Source organism: Colletotrichum chrysophilum (assembly GCF_026319265.1).
Source record: "Colletotrichum chrysophilum strain AFK26 chromosome Unknown scaffold_127, whole genome shotgun sequence".
Lineage (NCBI taxonomy): Eukaryota > Fungi > Ascomycota > Sordariomycetes > Glomerellales > Glomerellaceae > Colletotrichum > Colletotrichum chrysophilum.
In genome coordinates this window covers 117,510-133,822 of record NW_026517414.1, presented here as the reverse complement: position 1 = coordinate 133,822, position 16,313 = coordinate 117,510, and the positions used below count along the sequence as shown (strand labels likewise).

Below are 16,313 nucleotides of genomic sequence, written 5' to 3'. Positions count from 1 at the left end.
ATGGGCTATTACCTGCCTACACACGCTTGCCGCACAGCTTCTCAGTATCTGGAAGTTATAATTCCCATTGCAGGGAATGAAATAGAAGGTATCCAATTTTGCATCCGTATCGGCTCAGTTTCGCGTGTGTACTACACAAAGCGTTGTCGAGTTGGCGGCGTTTTGGTACCCCAAATTTGTATCAAATTGGCGAAGATAACATGGCTCACAAACCTTCACTGTACCTGTGGCGAAGGAGCATCGAGAGTCCATAATAAAGTCCATTTCGCGAAATGCTCCCCTTTTACCATTCAACTCAAAGCCACAGTAGAAGGCTCTGAGTGTTGCCCCAAATCTTCCTCGGACGCCTTCTGAGTTTCTGATTTGTCCTACTCGTCAATTTATAACAACCCTCATACTACCAGAAATTCGCGATCTTGACAGGCCTCCAACCACCCAAAGGAATTTCTCAGTACACGCCCTCTACTAACACGTTCGAATTCTAGCCGCTCAGTCGACAGGTGTGATTGAATGCTGTAACCAGCTCCACCCAAAAGCGCCTGTCGCTTGAACGGGCGCAGTCGCCGTTCGGAAACGAAAGTCCTATCGCCGTTGTGGAGCCGAGCCGATGCGTGAGTCTTTCGTCAGATGAACCGGCGCTATGTCCACGACGCCGGAATCCCCGGATGGAGCGGGCGTCAGAAAGTTGTGACAATGACAGGGTTGGTCCGGCTCCACAGATGATTGCAACGCCCCAGGAAATGCAGTTCGGTTCTTGAACAGCCATAAGTGAATGGAGGAATTGGATATTAGTTGCACGAATCGGCTGCTTTAACAAAGACACGTATAATGCGAGTAGTTGTATTATTCAACATTTCCATCTCAGTCTCCTAGTCTGAATTTCCCATCTCCAAAATCTGCTCAATTATCTATTCCCAGGCGAATTTCAGCATGTCTCTCCAAATAGCAGGGTTCAACGTTGAAGTCAAGCCAAGCGTGCCTCCTGAACATGAGGCTGCGGGTGTTTATGACGAATTCAACCCGTCGACTCGGAAGCTGCCCAAAGAACACCGCCGAACAGTAGAGAATAAGGCCTTTGAGGTCGATACAATCTTCGAAAAAGATGTTGCAATGCCAATGAGAGACGACATCAAGCTCTACTGTGACGTTTTCCGTCCCGACACTGCGGAGAAGGTGCCGGCAATCCTCATCTGGAGCCCCTACGGCAAGTCGGGCAATGGTAAGAGCGACCTGTTCTCGGTACAAGAAGTCTATTGCTAAGATTCCGAATAGGTCCCCATGGTTTAGGTATGCTAGCCGGCCGTTTCGGGGTTCCAATGTCAGAAGTCTCTGGCTACGAAAAGTTCGAAGGTTTAGACCCCGCAACATGGACTGCGAGAGGCTATGCCATTGTAAATGTAGACCTCCGGGGTTCTTGGGATTCCGAGGGCATTACACCGTGAGTAGCTTGCCCTTCCTTTCAACTTTCCCTCGTCTTTGTCCGCCCTCAAATATTCCCCGGTGTACCAAACTAACTTCAGTTATCAAAGATGGCTGGGAGATCAAGATGGCAAAGATGGGTACGACGCAGTCGAGTACATCGCCAAGCTCGACTGGTGCACGGGCAAGGTTGCTTTTGGAGGCAACAGCTGGCTCGCCATGGTACAGTGGGTAATCGCAGCCCAGCGACCACCATCGTTAGCCGCGATTGCGCCATGGGAAGGGAACTCGGACTTTTATCGAGATACCCTTTGCCGAGGCGGAGTACCGTACCCATATGATGCCATGTGGGGATTATTACAAGACACCATGGTTGGTCGCATGGGAACGGAGGCTCCCATCCCTATGCTGGAAAAGTATCCGTTATACAACGACTACTGGGAAGATAAGAGAGCGAAGTTGGAGAACATCGACGTGCCTACCTATGTTTTGGCGAGCTACTCCAGCGCCCTCCACACCACCGGTTCGATTCGAGGGTACAACCACATTTCGTCGAAGGACAAGTGGTAAGTACGGAGACTGTCTGGCCTGTGGAGTGCATTACTGAACAATTACGCAGGCTTCGGATTCACCCTAAGCAGGAATGGTCGGATTTGTATGACCCAGAGAACGTCAATAACTTGACAAAGTTCTACGACTACTTCGTCAAAGGGAAGGAAAACGATTGGAGAAGTACGCCTTCTGTGCGGGTTTCACTGCTAGGTTTCAACAAAGTAAGTTTTGGAAGACATTTGAGGGCCTTCAATCGTAGAAGATTGCAATATCTGACTAGAACGTGCAGCCTAATGTTGTCAATATTCCTTTTCCGTCATACCCAATCCCAGAGTCTGCCATTGCACGGACTACGCTCTACCTGGGACATGACAAAAAGCTCGAACTAGTGCCATCCAAAAGTACCGGGACTGCATCATATGACGCAACCTTTGCTCCTAAGAATGGACCTCTCCAGGGCGATGAGGAGCTATTCTTCAGTTACAAGTTTACCAAGGAGACTTGGCTCCTTGGGTATTCGTGGATTGTCCTCAACATAGCCAACGAAAGTCAAGACGACATCGACGTCTTTGTGCAACTCGGAAAATCCGATGTCTCTGGCCAGCAGCTCATCAACATGAACGTACCCTTGGAGGATTTGGTACCGCCTGCCAAGAGCCCCTCTGAGGTGGCGGACTCATGCTTCCTGAAGTATCTTGGGCCAACTGGGGCCCTCCGAGGAAGTCATGCAGTCACCAAAGTGAAGAACACCAATAATTTCAGCGGAGACTGGCCCGAGTACACCAACACTTCGAGAAAAGCCATTCCTGCTGGTACAGTCACCAAACTCGAGATTCCGATTTGGCCGACGGGAATAATCTACGGCCCTGGGGAGTCGTTGACTCTCAAGGTCTCCGGACATTACATGAGCTATATGGAGTTTCCTCACTTGTATGGCGCCTCTCATCGGAATAAGGGACGCCATACTATTCACTTTGGTGGTGAAACTAAAAGTTATCTTGTTCTGCCATTAACGGATCCGATCTCTAAGTAGGCATATATACTTGAAATGAATGAGACTTTTACCCCTGCGATTGTTCATTAGGTAGCTGAAGCTCGTCGCAAGACGCACTTTCAATCAACAGTGTGTATTTTGAGCGATCCCGTCATTGGATGAACGAGTGTCGAGCTTCGAATCAACCCTCATTGATTGGTTTCCGCATCTCGCATATCGAAATCGATATTCTTTGCGTCAAGAAGACAATGGACTGTAGTGTTGAATGCTGTCTCGATACTAGTAAGAAGAAATGATCCATGACTGTAAATGGGTAAGTTTCCCGTACCTGTTGTAGTCAGACGGCCCATATATAAGGTATTATCCAGAGTTACCAAGAGACATCTCATTGAAACAAAACTTTCTTAATTACAAGTATTTAGATCATAGATTGAATGGCAGAAATTCCCAGGATGCTTCGAAGCGTGTGTTGCAATACCCTCTTATGATTGTCTTGTCTCGCGATTGCCCTCCATGCGATAAAGCCATCGGGCCGGATAAGAATGGCTTGACCAGCTCGTAATCTACACTTCTCCTCGACCAATCCAGATGCGTCTCTATATGGGGCAGATTGCGCGTTCAAGACAGCAACGTCGATCTCAACTGTCTTAATCCTTTTCGCCGCTGCGACCCACGGTGAATCCGGCTGAGTAGTGACCACCAAGAAGTTCTTTCGGACAAGATCCAATGTCGAGATTTGTCTACCCGGTATTCCAACGTCTTCCAAGAAAACATGAGGAAATCTTGAACCAGGGAAAGCCGTTGGGTAGTGCGGATCATCGTAAAGTTCATCGGGCTGATGATAGCTCTCCTCATGGACGAATGCCCCACTTGAATAGCGGTATCCCAGCTCCATTGAGACGTCAGAAGCCTCTGGCGCCGGTGGTTGTTGGAGTGCGACCCGATTCTGAAAGCGAGCAGTTGCTTGATTGACGGTAAATTCGTCAATGAAATGCCTCTCTTTGTTGTATGAGTCCAGGAGCGAGGATGAGGCCCTTCCTGTCAAGACGTAGGCCAGTTTCCAAGCTAAATTGTGAGCATCCTATATGCGCATGTGTCAGATTTTGGAACTCATTCAAATTAAGAGGCTTACCGCAATACCCGTATTCCCCCCCAGCCCTCCGGTCGGTGGCATAACGTGAGCAGAGTCTCCAGCGAGGAACACGCGGCCGGTTTTACTAGCCATTCGATCGGCAGTATAAGACGCCATTGTCCAATAATTCACAGTATGCATGTCGACGAAGACCTCATCCGGTCGAAGCCCCGCGCAGTCGTAAAAGCTTTTTCTGGCTTGCTCGACAGTCACACTGCCAGGAGGAAAGTCTGACCTCTCGCCAACGCTGTTTACCATCAGAAGGCCTTGTCTGCCCCCATCATCCAAACGGAAACCACCGTTGATTTTATCATTAGCGACGTAAACGACGCCATGAACCAATCTTTCTTTGACAAAAGGGCCTAGATCAGATCTGAAACCAACACTGAAGCTGTTGCGCAGAACTCCTGGCCCTTCCCACCTGATGCCTTCTTTATGACGAGTCGGACTCCGGTGGCCATCGCATGCAACTAAGTATGGTGTCTTGTACTTCCTTATCTCGTTCGTCTTATGGTTCTTGACAACGACGATAACACCATCTTTGTCCTCCTCATAGCAGAGGACCTCTTGGCTGTAAAGCTGAGTACTGCCGAAATCACTCGCATGCGAACCAAGGATGGGTTCAAACATGCTCTGCGCCATCCAGATCCAAGAAGACGGCGTGATTTGCTTCGTGATATCTGGGTCGTGCTTCTGGAGTACTTGAATGACATTGCCACCTACGAGCTTGTCTGCAAGAAGTATCCCGGCATTTGAATCGAATTGCTGACTGCTTTGCTCGCGGGCAAAGTTTTCCAGCCCGATCTGTCGTAGGATTTCGCAAGTCCGGAAACTTAGCCCCGCTGCGCGAGGTTGAGAACTCTCGGACGCATGTCGATCAAAAGAGACCGATTTGATCCTGGCAATGATTAGCTCCTGGTTGAACACGAGAATCACAATAGCAGTTTATCACCCATGGTATCCCAATAGCAAGCCCAGCGCCTTTCCCACCATGCTCGACCCGATTATGATTACGGGCCATTCTTCTTTCTCTTGAGGTATGCTGGAATGATCCATATCGATAAATCGATCCCTCTGTAGGTTCCCCTGAGAAAAGGTATCATCTTGTTGCTCGAAGGCGTTGGCCATGATTGCACTCTCAAATTATTGCGTTATTGATTGGGATCGCATGGGTCGTTGAAGCCGCTAGGGACGAAGTCTTTCTCGGATTTCAGCCTTTGCTTTCAGAAATTAGCATGAGACGATTCCTATCAACATAGAAGGCACACCCAAACGTAAAGGCCGCTATCTCCGTGCGGTATTGGAGAATTGCAATGGCTTTACCAGGCTACCTCGGAACACTGCATTCCGTCGGTCGGGCCGGGGTGGAGTGCCGATGTCCCCACCTCTGTCGGACTGACAGCGGCCCCACGGCAAGGGCGAGATCAAAGCGAGTCCCCCAGCGCCTATTCTGGCTCAATTGGTTCAAGAGTTCGCCTCCGGCTGTGGTGACGATGTCTCTAAGCTGCCACATCAGTATGATTTGTAGGATTCACTATTGACGCATGTTGAAATGCGCGCCTACGGATGATATCTTATGGTACCAATGAGTTCAAGAAGCATCAAGCATTGCGAATCTTAAATAAAATAAATTATCCTTTTGGTTTGGGGAGATAATTCAGAATGAGAGTATTTCAAGTCCTTCACACCATGAATTCGGATTGAAGTAGTCAAATTTTAACGAGAGAGCCTTAAGAAGTAAAACCCATAGCGAAGTGGTTCCAGAAATGTGTGTTACGCTACAAACATCTCACTCATGATCATAATTATGCGAAAAAGTCGACCAAATTCAAAGCCTAGCAGAAGGTCCAAAGCTCGCTCCCAAATCTTCTTCCAAAGCCCTCCGAGCCTCGAGCGTGGCGTACGAACTCCACGTATACTCAAACATGTTTTTTGGGAGGCGAGCATCGGGGACGTATCGTTGGAGCTCTGGCATCTTCTCGGCACGCCTATCGTCACTGGTGCTTGACATGACCATGACAGTGATTGTGCGCGCATATCTGACCTTGTTGAACAGCTGTAGTCTTCGGTTGACCTGACTGGACAAGGTGTCGTATGGCAATAGGGCACCCAAAGCCGCGCCGTCTTCAAGCGCTTGTGCGCCACCCTGGCCTTGATCTGCGTTTTACCATCAGCAAAGTCTCAATAATGAAAGCTGTGACGAGACATACGAGGAAGCATTGGATGGGCTGCATCACCAACCAAGACTGTCTTGCCTCGGTAAAATGTCTTCGGGGGCTCACGCGTTGCCAGACTCCAGAGTTTCAAATCTTCTCCCAGGCGGCACATCTCAATCAGCTCCGGTCCAAAGTCTCGGTATGTGTGCAGCAAATCCTCCATATTGCCGCCCGAGAGCCAGGAAGATTCGGTCTCTAGACTGTCGTTCTCAGCAGGATGGATGGCGACAACATTGAGGAGAGTTTTGGATCGGCAGGGATAAACAACCAAGCGACGATCGGCTCCCAGAAAGACATGTTGATCATCCAGACCCAAATCCTCGAAGAAAGGCCTCGCTAGAGGGCTAGCGTTGATCTTGTCCATTGAGACTAAGAATCGAAAGGTATTCTGTCCTGTAGACTTGCGCTTCGGCTGCTCTAGCGTCACCGCAGAAACGACTTTCGACTGATCGTTGGGATATGCGTCAGTGATCATTCCAAAACGGAACGCGCAAAGTGGCCTCGAAACGCACGTGTACCCCATCAGCACCGATAAGTAGATCTGCCCTGTACCTGGTGCCATCTTCCAAGAGAATTTCGGCATTTTCGGAATCCTATGCGTCGAAAGCATGGTTAGCTATGCAAATACCGAGAGGACAAGAAACAATCGGCAGGCAAGAGGAGGCGATGAAACTTACAGCCCATACAACACGGCTGTGAAGATTAATATTGAGGTTTTGCCCGTAGGGCTCGGTATCAGCTATCTTCCGAAGGGTATTGTGCAAATCGACTCGGTGAGTCAAGAGCCACTCGTCACGAATATTGAGCTTTTGATGCATATCCTTAGTGGCCTACGAACGTTCACGTTTCTTAGCTCTTCCTACACGTTACAACTGAAAACTTACAATGGCGACGAATCTGAAGTTGCCCGACTTATCGTAAGTCGTGATGCTGTTGCAGTAAACGTAATTCAGATCGTCAAAATCGCATCCCCATCCTTTCAATACTCGAGAGCCGTTTGGCGGAAGGTGGATCGCAGCACCTATCTCGTTGAGAAACGTGGATTGCTCGAAGAGCTTGTAGTCACGTTATTATCATCATTATGACTCAACACTGGAGGAATACACTACATACCTCAACATGATGACCTTGACGCGTCAAAGAGATGGCGCATGCAAGACCCCCAATTCCAGCCCCGACAACGATGATGTTAATAGGCATTGTGATGTTCGACGTAGGAACTCTCTCGGAGTGAGAACTTGGCAAGTGAAATCACAGCTTTGAGTGAGAAAGAAGAAAATTTGGCCTTGTATAGCACTTACACGTATGCACCTGAGCGAGACCGTGCGTACTAAGTATTCTTCTTAGGCTATAGGGAATGGTGTGTAACTCCTATTGCTATGCCATTTGGAAGGCTTACTCTCGCCCTGCCAAACCTATTGCATGTCTTCCAAGTCTTCAGCGCGTCGTTCCGTAGACTAACTTGCAGTGGCAGAGCTGAGTGGGTGGTGAGCATAAGCCGCTCGGCCCCGCTACTTCACCTCTCTTGGATACTCGAGTGCCAACGACCCCCGCTCGGCATCCCCACAAAGCCGATGATATCACATTTACCCGACGAGGCCTAAGATGTCGCCATTGGAAAGTGTGAGCGGCATCCACAGCTAACCTGAGAAGTTTTGCTGACTTCAAAACCGCAGCAGGCAGACCTTTCGTCTGCTTTAGACAAACTTTGGCGTTTGAAACCTGCGCCTCAGCTTCTTGAATTGGTATCAACCAAGATTTCGACCATACCCAAGAATCCTATTCTCAACTCCACTGTCCACAATGGTTACAGAAAAAGAAATCACGACGATGTTCGAGCCGCTTGCCAAAGGCGACATGGCATCCTTCCTTGCCAACATAGAGCCTGATGTGGACTGGACGGTGAAAGGTTATTGCCCAAGCGTACTTCAAGTACAGAGATGATTCTCTAACAAGGATTCAAAGGAGCGCATTGTGAGATATCCGGCCACTATAAATCTCTAGCGGCATTTCAAGAGGGAACAAAGCCTCTATCCGCAACTTGGGCCGGGCCACTGCACCTCGAGGTGCAGAACATTATTCTGAGTGGGAACCAGGCGGCTGTAGAGCTGAAAGCAGTCAAAACTCGGATCAAGAATGGACAGCCGTTCCCCAACGAGTATACTTGGATCCTTGGCTTTAATGAGAAAGGCAAAGTCGCAACTGTACGGGCGTATATGGATACGTAAGTAGACCCAAGCTGTATGCGTCCGATGGTGTTGTGCTGCTGACTGTTCCTCACAGGGATCTTGTAACCCGTGTAATTGACTCTATGGCTTCCTGAGAGAAGCCCAGTCGGATCAAGAGTCTTGTGATGAGACTGGGACGTGTGGCCAGTGTAACTGACTGTGCATATACTCAGTCCTGTGTGCCAGAAATAGATGAAATATGACTGATGCACCCTGTCTCTCTCTCCCTCTCTCACGATTCTGCTTCAGACTTCAAAAGTTACTAGATCCTCTCAAGGCCACCTTCAACCACACTAGGCATCTTTAAATGATCCGTTTGTCATGATCTAGTGAATTTCGGGTTGGTTCAATGTAATGTCACCTCCGGTGCGACTTGGGTATCCGCTTCCCGAGGCTGATGGGCAGCGCCCCAAGGCCAAAATGTGTCTTTCGCAACAAGCGCATGTCGTTCTTGAGATGGAAGAGCTGGAGGCATGATAATCCCCAATAGAACCTCCGACAGGCCATCGGTCCGGCCAAGTGTTTGGGAATTGTACTAGTGACACAGCACCACCCTAGCAGGATAACGTGATCACGGAAGTGGTACTCATGTAGACTCCTACGCGATTACCCAGGACAGCAGCTAGACTGGGTACCATTTTCATGAAACCATATGGCAAACGGTTTCCTATGTGACTATGTGGAAGACTATTCCACTCGTCGAATTAACATTGGCCAGTCTCATTCTGCTATTTATTGCTCTACGCTCACATTCCTATCCTCTCTTGGGCAACAGCTCGGCAGGCACTCCCTTCTCCGTAACATCCACGCCATCTTTGGTTGTCTTTTGTCCTGGGAGGAGGACGAATATGATGCGAGCAGGCTTATCTGACACATTGTTCCATTGGTGCATTGTCTTTGGCATTCGATTAGCAACACGTCAAACACCGCAAATGGATAACCTACTGCCTGTTGAACGACAATATCTCCCGCCCGTAAGCTAGTTCGTGATCCGTCTTCAAGCAGTAGCTCTAGCTCACCCTCCATGACTATCCCGTAGTCAAGAGAAGCTGTTCTGTGGTTGTGTCCCTGAGAATGCGGAGGAAACTCGACCGCGCGGATTAAAGATCCGTGGGTGTAGATGATCGGCACGGCGTCGGGTTTTTCGCCCTGGTACTCGGCGGGATACTCTTGGTTTTTCCATATAGTGACGGCCTGGCTGCCCCACCCATCCTCGAACTGAAGCTCCTCATTTATCAGGATCGAGGACTTCTCGTTCTTGTGGTGGGTTACAATACGCCGGAAAGGAGTCTGGGCTTTGTTTTCCATTGTTCCGATGTATGGCCAAAATCCCATTGTGTTGATATGATAGTTTGACCTTGGTGATGATATCAGGAATCTGGGACAGGATGTCTTGCTGTCGTGTGCAGCGCTCCCGTACTTCTTGGTGTATGAGTCACCAATATGGGCAGGATGTGTTTGGATATGGGTCACTTCCACTTATTCTAGAGCGATGAACACCTCGAAAGGATGTTGGATCAGCCGAAACCGTACCAGACCTATTCCTTTCTCAGCTCGGCTCCCCACACGGCACCGCCGGCACGTTCTACTAAGCACCGGGGAGTGCATCAATAGCGAAACAGGTGACATCTGGATTGATAAGGTTGAGACGCATGAAATGCCGCCGCCGCCCCGCATGTATCAGTGTGGGGGTTATACAGACTATTGGGGTTGACTTGTTGACGCTGCGATAATGTTGAGGATGATCGGTATTTAGCTACCGTGGATTTGAGTTCTCAAAAGGTGCTACATATTCTATCTCATTTGACCTGATTCGGACAATGCCAGTTACGCTCGATATTCACAAGAGTTACTACATTTCCTGCGCTCAGGGGCCTATGCAGTTGGGAAGAGGATAGACATTTCGCGTTTTACATTTGCAATGTTCAGTAACCATACTGCCCTTGCTACATATCAACCAAAAGGCTGCGGTCGTACATTTTACGGCCGCTTGAAAGAATTCTGAATAACACGCCGAACAGCTACTGAAGCTCCAGTGATTGTAAGCAGTCCAATAGCTAAGCCTATGAGTAGGCCTCGCTCAAAGTAACTAAGACGTCCACCTTTCGGCTGTTTGATCTTTCCTAGCGGCAGAGTGTGAGCGAGCACTGGCCACAGCACATTCCGTCCTGATGATGGTTTCGGCGAAGCCTTTGGGGACCCCTGCCGAATCGGCTTATTGAAAGAAAAGGCCTCGGGGGAGTACCAAATTTTGTCTGATTTCGATTTCGATGAAGGCGATGTTTCGAAAACTGGATGGACAGGTTAGATTAGAAAGTCCTGCCGATCGTTTTGAGGTCGATCTTGATCTTACCTAGGGACCACTCAGGCACTTCGTTGACACAGACCTGCAGCGTCTTTACGAATGAGCCGACGTAGAGACCGGCTTTACCGTCGCCAAAAGCATATACTATCTCTGAGGGCCCAGCTTTATTCCTGTATCTAAAAGTCAGCAGAGGCATAGGAGTCTCCTTGGAATAATTGGTTTTCAACTCACAGCTTGTTCAAGATGTCGATGCCATGATCCATGCTACTGATTGGAATGAGCAGAATTCCACGATCGCTCATAGCCATCGACTGAGCCACGGCACCAATGCTGTCTACTGTAATGGAGCTAAGAGTCGCAGGGTTAGCTATACTGGTGTGGAAGTGAAAGCTCTGGGATGGGTGCACTCACTCTGAAGATTCTAGAGCAATCACTGAAGCGAAGGTTTCGTGGCTGATTGCCTTGTTCACTAAAGAGGGGAAGACTGTTTGAAGGAGTTTGCAAAGCTGTGGCGTGCTCTGCCAATCTTTGGCAACCTCGAGGCGGCGAATCGAGGCTGGGCCAGCTCGAACAAGGTAGCTCTCTAGGTCTTTCGCCTTCGATTCGTCTACGAAGCAAAGTCGAGGTACTCTGGAAGGATTATGACGAGGCGCACAGAGTACTGCGTGGTAAAGATGTTTTGCGACTGCCTCGACGTCACGCGTGCTGCGATCCACAAAGACCGCAGGAAATCCAGTTGCTGGTGAATGGACTCTGATGGTGGGATTGGTTATGAAGAGCCCATTCCGCAGATCATTCCAGTGACTCGAATTCTGGAGGACAGCAACCTCGAAGCGCATCGAACAAAGTTGCTCACGAGTATCGCTAGAATCGTCGGGGGCAATTGCCACGGCTTCAACATCCAGACTTGCTGAAATGATTCTTCGCAGCTCCGTATTGAGAATAGGGAGCCCAGAAAGAGCCAGGACCAACACAGCACTACCAGCTGCTACGGCGGCAGCTAGCGGAATTAGGGTGCTTGCAATCGGTACAAACGGATTTGCGTCGATCAAAGTCGGGCCAAGAGGAACGCTATTATCCATGTTACTGGAACCTTTTCTCACCGCGGCTTCTTTCGTGAGCGTCGCTGGGAAGTCAAGGGCATCGTAATGGTGTTTGATATTTTCGAGAACCAGTTGAAGCTCTGCAGCCGCGCTTTCTTCGCTGGACTTCAATTCTGCGGGCAAAGCAACGTCAATAGTCTGAGAAATGAAAGTTCTAGATTTCAGCTACCTTGCATAATGGTTGCGATCAGTTGTTTGGACGACTTTTTGACGTTGCCGTGTAATAGGGCAAGCTGCTTTTGGCGCTCGAGAACATTTTCAAGCCGCCCCTCAGTCCACGCTGCGTGGACAGCGCTGTACAAATTCGCGACTGACGCCATGGTGTGAAAGATCCTAAGTTCTTGCTGTTTTTCAAGATGTTTCTCGATACATCGTACAAAAAGGATTTCTTGTGCAGCTTTTGTGATGTCACTGTTGGGAGTATCGGCAAGCTCACACAGAGAGAGATCGGCTCGGCTCCACGCGCCGCCCAGGCGACTATGGGAACCGTGCGGAAACAACACCGGGTAGTGCAAGTTTACTGAAGTAAATTGGACTGGTCCAAGAAAATGACAACACGACGCCACCCGCATCTCCCAACATTGTCTCTTGTTATATGTTCGATGATCTGAAATTGAAGTCCATTGTTTCGGCGCCTCTTTGGACATCAGTCGTGTCCTTCCTTCATATGATCCAGCATGGGCAGTCTACCAGCGGAAAAGGGTATGGCGCAGAAGGACTTGTCCTCACCTAAACATGATTTACTGACCTCGTGTGCCCAACAGCACCCACTCCGGTGTTCCTCTTCGCCCATGGATCAACAATGATGCTTGGTGAAGATTCTGAACCAGCTCATATATGGGAAAGTGTTGGCGGCGAGGTTTTGAGGCGTGGGATCGAAAGAATCGTAATCATGGTAATATCTCCGATCCCAAACGTGTGCTACGGCTGACATATGTCTACGCATACTACAGGGAGCGCATTGGGATGCTCCTGGTGATGCCGTAGATGTGAGCATGAACCCAAATGCGGGCAAAGACCCGGTAGGAGGCGTGAAAGACTCAAGGTGGATGCCTTACAAAATGGTACCAGACATAGAGGGAGGCCAGAAGGTCATCGGCATGCTGCGGGAAGCCGGTATCAATGCTCGGGCGAACCGCAAGTACGACTGGATCCACGATGTCTTTCTCATCATCATTCGGATGTTTCCTCACTGCGTACCTCCACCAGTCACTGTGGTCTCAGCAAATGCAAGATATGATCCGCACTTGCATATCAAAATCGGCGCTACTCTCCGTCCTCTGCGTTACCAGAACACGCTCATCATTGGCAGTGGAGGCTCAGTTCACAACCTCTTTCGGAACCACTGGCAATGGATGATCCGGTTCAAAGACAATTTTGCGCAGCCCGTTCCGCCAGAGCCCTTCGCGTTGGAGTTTCGACAAGCGCACGAAGACGCAATCATGAGAAATACGGGACCTGATCTTCGAAGAGCGGTCACAAGATTGATGAAACACCCGCGATACAAAGAGGCGCATGGGACAGATGATCACTATATGGCGACGCTCTTTGCTGCCGGGGCTGCCGGAGACGAGAAAGATATGGGCCCGCACATGTTCTTGGGGGAATGTTGGGAGTTAGTCAACATGTGCAACACCCAATATCAGCTTGGTTCCTGGGACTAGACTATCAAGAATTTCAACAAGGATGTGTGAAAATTACATTGTTATTAATCAATCGTGCTTCCAGAAGGTTGCAGTAGCACTGAATTCAAAACAATGAAAACAAATCATGACTTTGAATGCTCGGGATACAGACGCAATCATAATAGAGAAACTCAAGTTTAAATACCACGGACATAAAACACCATCCGCCGAGACGTATAATGGTTTTGAACGCGAAAGCATAGGGCTTACACGAGCTCCTCCTGCCGTCTGTCGATTCTTTCCCTGAAGTTCTCTCTGTTCATTGTTCTGCTTCCACTCCACATAAACTCCTATGATCTTCTAGTAAATAGTTCATCGTCTCACTTCAATGAAACCACGTCGTGGGCAAGTCATGCATATCGCGACAAGTCTAGATTCTATAGTGAAAGATGACCCGGCTATGCATCGTCGACCACGGGCTCAAATATTATTTGGCTGCGAGCTAGCCCTAAGAATTCCAGACATGTGGGCTCCATAAACAGTCGACTGTGATGTGCGAATATAAGAAGAAGTTGATCTACCACTCTCCCCCTACTCTTGATTTACCAATATCGGTGATCCTGCCCGCAGTATTCCGCCAGACATAGGACCACCCCTTGCAATTCTGTTAGCTTTTTGGATTTTATCGTACGCTGAGGTATGGATAATGAAGCACAAAACATTGACTCACCGACTGGAACCAGCATCCTCCCACCATGATTGCACCGACAAAAGCGAAAACTGCTCCTTGTTGCCGATCACTCAAGTCGAGTTCTCTGTTTATTGGACGAAAATCAGGAACGCGTCGATAGCTACGATCCCACCAGTCAGGGGTTGACACTGGATAAGGTACTGGCGGATGTGAAGCCAGCGTAGGGTCAAAATCGTCCGGCTGGCGCTCCCGCCGGACACCGCCAGCAACTGTGGCTAGAGAAGAATCTTCGTCGGGGTCGTTGCCTGGCGAAGCAATCGAACGTTGGATTTCGTAGTCAGAGAGGAGCCTCGTGGTCTCTGAATCAAGTCTAAGCTCTTCAGCTCGCGAGGAGTTTATGGTAGTTGCTATGACAGTCGCCATTTCGCCGTTGAGGATTGGTATCTGGCTAAGTAGCGACCGTGTAAAAGTTTGAAAGAGAAACCACCGACCTAGATACGAAAAAGAGGAAATTTTTTACGTCGAATTCTAGTGATCTATTCCTTGGCATTGCGAATCGCTTCGACGAGACTTACCGCAGGGGCTGAAGTTTGCTTTGGTGTGGTCCCGAGCCGACCGACAGCTGTGGTGGAGAAGCCGAACACGAGCCAGACCTTGAACCCCACCTGGCCCGACAGCGTACCAAAGCAGGTCAAGGCATTTGGAATCAAGAGTCTAAGCTCTTGGTGACGGTGATATTCTCACCACAACAATGCCATGGGATCTAAATCACGACAAGATCCAGTCTGTCTATTGAATGGTAGACATAGCACCCAACGACGTAGAAATTCTGCCAAACTCACAGTATCTTCATCCATAAGCTAAGTCCAAACTACAAACAAAATGGCGGAAAACAAGTACCTTGAGGTCGACAAAGACAGTTTCCCCTATGTCTTCATGAAAAATGTAGACTTGCCACTGCGAACCTACCAAAAGGGTTTTTTGAGATGCAACGTCTATCTGCCCAAGGACGCTGCGCCCTTTGGTCCTGAGAGATACCCAGTGATTGCGACATATGGACCATGTAAGCATTCGTGAACAATCCACGATCTTCGAGGGAGTTTCAGGCACTAACTTGGGGAAAAGATGGTAAAGACGTCCCATACAGCGTATTCCACAAGAAGAGCTGGGATCAGTTGAATGCCGAAATGAAATCTCACCACGCGTCATGGGAGACTCCGGACCCAGGCTTCTGGACAGGCAAAGGATACATCGTGGTTAGAGCCGACGAGCTTGGCGCTGGTCAAAGCCCTGGACTCCTAGACACCATGTCGCGCGGTACTAGCGAGGCGTTTTTTGACGTGGTCGAGTGGTGCTCTGAACAAGAGTGGTCTTCTGGTAAAGTCGGCCTCCTCGGGATTAGCTACTACGCTGGCACACAATGGCGAGTGGCAGCGCGGAAGCCAAAGGGGCTGGCCGCCATGATCCCATGGGAAGGAATGAGCGACTACTATCGCGACAGAGTCCGACACGGAGGCATCCTATCGGACAAGTTCATTAGTGAGTCTGGCCCTGTCGTCATAACGATAGAACAATCTGTCAATGAAGATGGACGCGAACAGAATTTTGGTGGGAAAACGGCGTTTCGCCGAACCAGTACGGGAAGCCCGGCCGAGCCGCCCGAAATTGGGGTGACGATACCGTCGACGGTGACTTGGATGAAGACACCCTTCGACAGAACAGACGAGACCAGACTGTGGATACCGCGGTACACAGATTTCGCGACGAAGAATACTATCGGACTCGGGATTTTGATGTAGAAGCCATCGAGACGCCCTTGTTGAGTGTGGCAAACTGGGTAAGAGTACCCCCGAAGCGCTCCACTCCTAACTACATTTACATGGAGAATGCTGATCTTGTGACAAGGGTGGTATACTCCTGCACTTGCGAGGAAATGTCTTGGGCTGGATGCGTGCTAGCTCCAAGTATAAGTTTCTCCATTTCATTGTGGGAAGACATGATCTCCCGTTCTACTATTCTGAATCCGCTGCGGTTCAGCTATCCTTTTT

The 16,313-nt window shown here is 49.3% G+C and overlaps 4 protein-coding genes across 4 annotated transcripts; 1 reads left to right on the top strand and 3 right to left on the bottom strand.

The window, feature by feature from the left end:
• Positions 1–930: 930 nt before the first annotated feature.
• COL26b_011046 (uncharacterized protein) lies at positions 931–3,004 on the top strand (the record flags this gene model as incomplete). Its single annotated transcript, XM_053183727.1, has 5 exons — positions 931–1,219; positions 1,273–1,438; positions 1,521–1,985; positions 2,039–2,192; positions 2,252–3,004. 5 exons carry the CDS (start codon positions 931–933, stop codon positions 3,002–3,004), a joined length of 1,827 nt encoding a protein of 608 aa, XP_053032364.1.
• Positions 3,005–5,925: 2,921 nt separating this feature from the next.
• Positions 5,926–6,677, bottom strand: COL26b_011045 (uncharacterized protein; the record flags this gene model as incomplete). The annotated part of the gene is made up of 2 exons (XM_053183726.1): positions 5,926–6,254; positions 6,308–6,677. The coding sequence occupies 2 exons, from the start codon at positions 6,675–6,677 to the stop codon at positions 5,926–5,928; spliced, it is 699 nt and encodes a 232-aa protein (XP_053032363.1).
• A 2,618-nt stretch (positions 6,678–9,295) lies between these two features.
• COL26b_011044 (uncharacterized protein) lies at positions 9,296–9,849 on the bottom strand (the record flags this gene model as incomplete). Its single annotated transcript, XM_053183725.1, has 2 exons — positions 9,296–9,408; positions 9,561–9,849. 2 exons carry the CDS (start codon positions 9,847–9,849, stop codon positions 9,296–9,298), a joined length of 402 nt encoding a protein of 133 aa, XP_053032362.1.
• A 1,001-nt stretch (positions 9,850–10,850) lies between these two features.
• On the bottom strand, positions 10,851–11,109 carry COL26b_011043 (uncharacterized protein; the record flags this gene model as incomplete). Its single annotated transcript, XM_053183724.1, has 2 exons — positions 10,851–11,016; positions 11,078–11,109. The coding sequence occupies 2 exons, from the start codon at positions 11,107–11,109 to the stop codon at positions 10,851–10,853; spliced, it is 198 nt and encodes a 65-aa protein (XP_053032361.1).
• Between the last annotated feature and the right edge of the window lie 5,204 nt (positions 11,110–16,313).